General features: G+C 47.1%; 1 protein-coding gene across 1 annotated transcript; it reads right to left on the minus strand.

Moving 5' to 3' along the window:
- Nucleotides 1–2,843: 2,843 nt before the first annotated feature.
- Nucleotides 2,844–5,417, minus strand: LOC141520757 (septin-8-like). The gene has a single exon (XM_074232561.1). It carries the CDS (start codon nucleotides 5,361–5,363, stop codon nucleotides 4,059–4,061), a length of 1,305 nt encoding a protein of 434 aa, XP_074088662.1. The 5' UTR covers nucleotides 5,364–5,417; the 3' UTR covers nucleotides 2,844–4,058.
- Between the last annotated feature and the right edge of the window lie 2,246 nt (nucleotides 5,418–7,663).

A 7,663-nucleotide genomic window follows, 5' to 3' on the forward strand; every position in this document is an offset into this window, starting at 1 on the left:
CCATGTTTGAAAGAGGGTAGTGAAAATCCAGGGGAATTTAACCACAAGGGGAGATGATGGTTCCATTGTTTTACTGGATCTCAACTGGGTTTGTTTCCAGCATCCATGTTTGAAAGAGGACAGTGAAAATCCAGGGAAATTTAACCAGAATGGTGTAGGATTTTGAGTCCATGTCAAACAAGATCACTTGAACTGGAAATCTTCAGCCTGAAGAAGAAAAGACCCGGGTAGGATAGGGTTGCTGTCTTAAAAGATGTGAAGGAGGTCTGTTTGACCCCTGAGGGCAGAACCACAAGCAAATAGGTGGAAGTCCACATGTGACAGGAAAAGGTTACCTAGTGGGTTCATGTTCTTAGAGATCCAACAATGAGGATTCCTTTTGCATATGGTTTAGATTATGACTGCTAAGTTCCCTTCTGACTCACAAATTCTGTAAAAATTTTGTTCCTTAACTTTCATAGTCCAGGGGCATTTACTGTTATGGTCCCTCATTGACATGCCAGATGCATATCCCTTATTGGATTTAATACCTGGACTGTAAAATGCTTTTCCATTTATAAAGTCATTTCTCTAATAATTTCGTATCATCAAAATTAAATGGTCCCTCCAATTCAAATTAAGAAAAATGTCAGTTAACCTGAAAAGTATAACGAATGTGGCAACTCATACTGCACAGTTGAGGCTTGAGGGGCAGAAACACAGTCATTTAACTCCCATTGACTTTTCTTGGCATTTAAATCAGCAAGAAAAGAAGGTTTCAGGGCACTATTGGGGAAGCACACTAAGAGACTGGGAGAAGACACTAATTTTTTTTAGGTTTTTGCAAGACAAATGGGGTTAAGTGGCTTGCCCAAGGCCACACAGCTAGGTAATGATTGTTTGAAACCGGATTTGAACCCAGGTCCTCCTGACTCCAGGGCTGGTGCTTTATCCACTGCGCCACCTAGCCACCCTGAGAAGACACTATTAATAGCATCCCAACATAAAGTAGCATCCACCATCTTAGTAGCCTTGAGAACCCCACCAATACAAACACATCTCTGCCACTCCAAATACAAGATCTCCATTACCTACTTCTTGATACTCTGATTGGACTTAACTCACCAATAATAGCATCCATTGAAATAGTCTGATTCTTTTCTTTCCCTCTGAAGCCCAAAGAAAGTATAGTCTGTTTACATTTCTTTTTTTCATATTAGAATCTGCAAAAGCCCTGACATAGAAAGGAGTCAAATCCTAACCTGAGGTGTGTCTACAGGTCTTTTATTTCAAGTAAATTACCTTCTTTTCTTTCCACTTTTCATTCTCCCTATTTAATATCCATCAGTCTTCACCCCAACCCCCATTTCTTAAAAAAAAAGAAAAGAAAAAAGACCCTGGTTTTCATAAACACTAGAAATGTCCATCATCTCTTTTCTTCTATAAAAAACCTTGAATTTCTTATGTATAAGCCTCCAAAATCTCCAAACTGTATGCTTAGTTTTCCAGAGAAAAGAAATGCCTCAGATAGCCTTCCAGCTTTCTCTTTCAGGCTGGAATCTTTTACTGTTCTTCCTTCACCCCTTGGGGAAATCACCCTCTTTTCTTTCTACTTTTCATTCTATTTCATATAAATCACTCTTCACCCCAATCCCCATTTCTTTAAAAAAAAAATTTGGTCTTTAAAGACACCAGAAATGTCCCTGCCATCTCTTTTCTTCTATCTGGTCAACTAGGTGCTGCAGTGGATAGAGCACTGGCCTTGGTTTCAGGAGGATGGGAGTTCAAAGCTGGCCTCAGACACTTGACACTTACTAGCTGGGTGACCTTGAGCAAGTCACTTAACTCTGATCGTCTTGCACCCTGGACAATCTCCAGTCATCCTGAATCAAATCTGGTCACTGGACCCAAATGATTCCAGAAGAGAAATTGAGGCTGGTGACTTAGCCCAGCTTCCCCCTCACTCAAATCCAATTCATGTACTTGTCATGGCATCACCTCCCTGATGTCATGGTCTGCTTCAAAAATGAAGGACAAACATTGTCTCTGCTATATAAAAGCTTGAATTTCTTGTCTTCAGGTCTCCAAAATATCCAAACTGTATGCTTAGCTTTTGAGAGAAAAGAATTGCTACTGGTGGCCTTCCAGCTTTCCCTTTAAGGCTGGAGTCTTTTACTGTTCTTCCCTCACCCCTTGGGGAATTCCGCAAGCCTCCCCCCCACCCATGTTCAGACTTCAAGGCTTTCACTAATTCTTTGAAGCTCCCTCCTTCCATAGCAATCCCAATATATCCCAAATGGCTGGGGTTTGCCAGATAACTGGTTTGAACATGCACCTCTTCCTGGCTCTTGCCTAAGGGTTCCAGAGTTATCATTCCAACACCTTGGCTAATTCCTGGACCAGGGAGACCAAAGGTTTTCTTTTGAAACACCATCTAGCAAAATAATATTTAATGTGTATAAGGCTATCCCACTGAGAAAATAGAACACAGAATTTCTTGCTTAGGCCATGAATTCCAGAAAATATAAATGAAAAGTCTGTGAAGCATTCTGGCATCAGGGGGCTTTCCCAGGTCCTTAACCTCTGAGATTAAAGAAAACACTGCTCAGGTGATTAGAAAGCACTCTCTCAGCCTCTCTTTCCTGGTCAGCAGATAGTTACCTCCACAGAACATCTACATCCATCTAGGAATCCATTCAAAATGCATACACTACCTGAATATTAATAATCACATCACAAAAAAAAGTTAGCAGATCATATACCTTTCACAGCAGTGAGGAGACAAATTCTTGACCAAATAAATAATAGAGGCAATTATAAAAGATAAAACTGATAATTTTTATTACATGAAATTGAAAGGCTTTTGCATAAATAATGTATCGAGGATAAGGGAAGCAGTCAACTGGGGAAAATATTTCGAATAAAGGTTTTTCTACCTATTCAAGATATATAAGAACAAAAACCATTCTCTAATAGAAAAGTGGCCGACAGATGTGAACAATTCTCACAAGAGTTTTCTACTTCTCACTAGCTAGTATTAGCCACATGAAAGAATGCTCCAAAATGCTAATAAGAGAAATGCAAATCAAACCAACCCTAAAGTCCCACTTCACATCCAGAAAATTGACAAAGGTGTCAAAGATAGGAAGAAGTAATATTGGGCTTACTGTGGGAAGATGGCCCCACTAATTTATTCTTGGTGGACCTATGTGTTGTAGAAATCAGTCTGGGATGCAATTTGGAAATGTGTGATTTGTGTCTAAATAATCCTACTTGTTGACCCGGAGATTTCACAGCTAACCATATTCTCCCATGGGTACCCTTAAATTTAAAATTGAAATGTACCATAGACTAAAATATTTCAATCAGAACTTTTGTTTTATTAAAGAATTGTAAACAAAGTAGTTATGCATCAGTTGGGTACAGCTATAGCAATTGTGATGCATGAATGTAATGGATTATTACTAAATTAGTCAACATGACTACCTTGGGATCACAGAAATAAATCACAAGATTTTAAAACCAGGAGACACCTCAAAAGTCATCTAAGAGACGGTGTGGTATAAGGGAAAGAGTACTTTTTTCTGAAGGCAGAAGACTTGAATTAAAGATGGAGCTTCAAAGCCTTCCTGACTATGGGGTTCAACTTGTAGAAAGTAAGGGAGTTCTAGATTTATGATCCTACGTGAAATTAATAAAATTATCACCTGCAAGATGAAAAAAAGGGTTAACCCTTTCAGTTGGGGCGCAGTGATAAGAATTTTAGGAAAAGCGGTTAATGGTGTAACAAAAAAACAACTCTACGGCCAAAAGTGAAGAATCCCCGAGGAGGAAGTGGCGACTGGGAATCAGATTTTTAGGGCCCAAGAGGGCCTTTCCTTTCGTGACACCTGATGGGAAATGTGTAGTAGCGGTGGTGGAGTCTATTCTTCTTGTAGGGTTTTGGCGGGAAGTGCCTTATTTGTAAGAAGCAAGAGAGAGGACGTGCCTCGGCTTTGTCTGTTTGTCAAGCGGCAAGCTGACAAGGCTTCCCAAGTCCCTCTTGTGCTCCGATCCTGCTCACGCCGCGGGGCCGGGCTTCACTTCTTCCTCTCCCGGCTCTTGTCCTTGTGCTTCTTGGGGGGCTCCTCCAGGCAGGCGCCCGGGGGCAGGACCTCCAGGCAGGCGTCCTCCGGGTCCTCGCAGGGGTCCTGCTCGGCCTGGGCCTGGTAGTAGGCCCGCACGGCCTCAGCGGCGGCCCGGCGCTGGTGGAAGGCCTTCTTCTCGCTCTCCAGCTGGCGCCGCTTCTCCTCCACCTTGAGCTTCTCCTCCTGGAAGGTCCTCTTGAGGTCCTCGAACTTGCGGCTGAGCTGGCGCTCCATCTCCTTCACCTCCAGCTCGCGGCGGCGCGCGCGGCCGGCCAGCAGCTGCCGGCCCTGGCGCTCGCGGCGCTGCAGCTGCGCCCGGACCTCGGCGGCCGGCCGGGGCACGGTGGAGTCCTGGAAGCCCATGTCCCGCAGGCGCTGGCGGCGGTACAGCTCGTAGTGGCGGCTGTGCGTCTGCTCGCGCAGGTCCTCCATGTTGACGCGGATCAGCATGTCCCGCAGCGGCGCCAGGTCGCAGTGCTCCTCGTTCTCCACCTCCACCGTGCCCCAGGGGTACTCGCGGGCGCGCACCAGCCGCTGGCCCACCCGGGCGAAGTCGGTGCTGCCCACCACGGCGAAGGGCAGGCGGCGGTTCATGCCGGCGTTGAGCTCGGCCACGGCCGGGTCGTCGGTGGGGAACTGGTAGCAGCGGATGCCGTGGCGCTCCAGCTCGCCCAGCACCCTGGCCTTGAAGCGCGGCAGCTCGCTCTTGGTGATGGTGTCGGCCTTGGCGATGAGGGGGATGACGTTGACCTTGCTCTCCAGCAGCTTGAGCGCCACCAGGTCCAGGGCCTTGAGGCAGTGGCCGCTGGGCGACAGCAGGTAGAGGCAGGCGTGCAGGCGCGTGTCGGGGTGGGCGCACAGGCAGCGGCGCACCTTGAGCTCCTCCTGCAGGTAGCGCTCCAGCTGCGCGTCCACGTAGTCCACCAGCGGCCGCACGTCCGGGCTCATCTGGTCGCCGAAGCCCACCGTGTCCACGATGGTCAGGCGCAGGCGCACGGCACACTCCTCCAGCTCGTAGGTGCGCGGCCGCAAGCACAGGCAACGCTCGAAGTGGCTGCAGCGCTCCTCCTCGAAGACCGTGTTGAAGAGCGAGCTCATGAGCGTCGACTTGCCGATGCCCGTCTCCCCCACGCACAGGACGTTGAAGGTGAAGCCCAGCGCCAGCGACTTGCTCACCAGCTGCTCGGGGAGGCTGTCGAAGCCCACGTGGCCCGAGAGGGAGAGGAAGCGCGTGTCGGGGCCGGGCGCGGCCGCCATGGCGGCCAGGAGAGAGGAAGAGAGAGAGAGGCCCCGCTCTGGAGACGACCGGAAGCGCTTCCGGTCACGCGCGCCCCTCCTTCCGGTCACGTGCGCCTGGGCGGCTGGGGGAGGGAGGGACCCGGACATCACACACACGCAGACTGGGAGTCTCGCGTCACTTCCGGCCGCCCCGGATGCAGCCATCCGAGGGAAAGAGAAGGTTACTTTGTATCTTCAAAAAGAGTCCACGGGCGAGACGAAGGCTTTCCAAGGGAGGCGGGCGGGCCGGAATGGGGGAGGGGACCCCAACCCGCACAGCCTCAGTGAATGATCTGAGCCTTTCCTCCCTTCGTGGCTGTTGGGAGCGCCCCAGACAGCTCCTCCTCCGCCTTCCTAAAGTTATCCAGCATGGAGACAGCCTCCTGTTGCCCTCAAGCGGCTCCCTCCCCGGCGGCCTTCCCCCGGACTTGCTGATCTCTGTTGCTTCTCTTACCTCCAGGATCTTGAGCTGTTTTTGAGAAGTTCCCCAAAGACAGAAGGGCCATGAGGAGCATAATCACCCGCTTCCCTTTCCTCATAAAATAATTACACCAACTTTCAAAAATTAAAGGTCTATTTTTTCCCCCCCTGAGATCGCATTTAAGGGAGGGAGCAAAAATTATGATACAGTCGATCTGTTCTAAGTAAAGTTCTCTCCAGCTCCAGAAATAACTCCACGCCCCTTCTTGATCTCCCCTTCTCTCCCAAAGCTCAGAGAATGACAGAAAGTAGCCCCCTAGAAGACGCAAGTTCTAGGTTCTGCCCTGGTGATGGGGACTTGGGAAAATCTCCCCCAAACTGGCCGGTGGCAGGTCAGCCCATGCCCGTATTCATGGCCAAGGTACCAGAACCGGTTAATAGTGGTGCTATCAGAGAAAGAGTCCAAAATTCAGGGTTCTTGGAAGTGAAAAATTCAGGACTGACCCAGGAGAAGTAAAAGCTTAGGTTTTTTTTTTATTCACCAGCCGGCAAAATGCATCACAGGCAGGCAAAACACAGAAGTTCACAGATTAAACTTTTCTGGAGAGATAGTAAGTTACTTAAGGACAGGCTGGATATCAAAGACACAGGCAAGATTGCCTGAGGGAAAAGGAAAGACAGAGAAAGGAAAACAGCCCAAAGAAAGGACTGGGCTTAGATCCAAGCGAGTCCAGTCCGGAGGGGAATGTGAGCCAAACTTTTATAGTTTTGCCTACTTCCTATGCAGAGAGTAGTCAGGAAAAAGAAAGTTAAAGGATGACCAGCTCCCCCTATATGACTGAGGTCAGGTACCCACTTAGGAAAACTGAGAGGTAGAAGCTGAAGGAGGGGTAGAAGGATGTAATAAAGGAATTACACTGAACAATTGGAGGGAATTATAACTGAGGGGCTTCTGCTGAACAGTCAGGGTCAGAGGAAGCCTTTGGAAAATATCAGACAGGAACAAATAATATTTTTAATATTAAAAATTAGATATATTTCTCCTTCAACACTTCACTTTCATATCATTCACCATTCAACTTGCACTACCTTTATCAAGACTATTAATGATCTCTTGCCTTTTAAAGCCCGTTTTTTACAAATCTCATCATCTATGGCCTCAAAGAAGCCTCTGTAACCGCCGCCTCCTTTCCCCATGTATTCTCCCTTCCCTTGATTTTTATGCTGCTACTCTCTCCTTATTCTCCTTCCCTTTCATTTCTTCATTGTTTGTCCTTCATTCCCAAACAGGATCATACATTAGAGAAGTGATGTCATGACTTGCAAGTGAATTGGATCTAAATGAGGGAGCACAATGCAAAGTCACCAGTCTCACTTTATCCTTCAGAGCCATCTGAGGCCAGTGGCAAGAAAGAGATAAGGATGACTGCAGATGGCCAAATATGCAATGAAAAACCTTAGCATTTTTAAGCTAATATCAGTTTGAATTTGGCAAGTTCCATTTAGTGATTAAGATTAGGCAAGAAATGAAGCAATGGCCTGGTTTTATGAGAGAGCGTCTAAGACATGATACTCTCTTGTCGCCATATTGGCTCCACCCCCAGAAGAAGACTTTTTTTCCTGGGACTAGGAAATTCAGATTTCATATTTTGAATGAAACCTGTGCTTATGGCTAATATATTGGTGCATTATGTGTATATATATGTATATTTAAACATCTATAGGACATCTTACATCTATCCACTGGCCTGGAGGGGTGCAAAATGTTTCTATATTCTGAGAACTGGTACTGGCCAGGGTATCAATCTCATCTTGGTAAATGTGATACAAGAGAATTGTTTCTGTGTTTGTGTTATTGC

This window comes from Macrotis lagotis, chromosome 4 (genome assembly GCF_037893015.1).
Source record: "Macrotis lagotis isolate mMagLag1 chromosome 4, bilby.v1.9.chrom.fasta, whole genome shotgun sequence".
In the NCBI taxonomy this organism is placed as follows: Eukaryota; Metazoa; Chordata; class Mammalia; order Peramelemorphia; family Peramelidae; genus Macrotis; species Macrotis lagotis.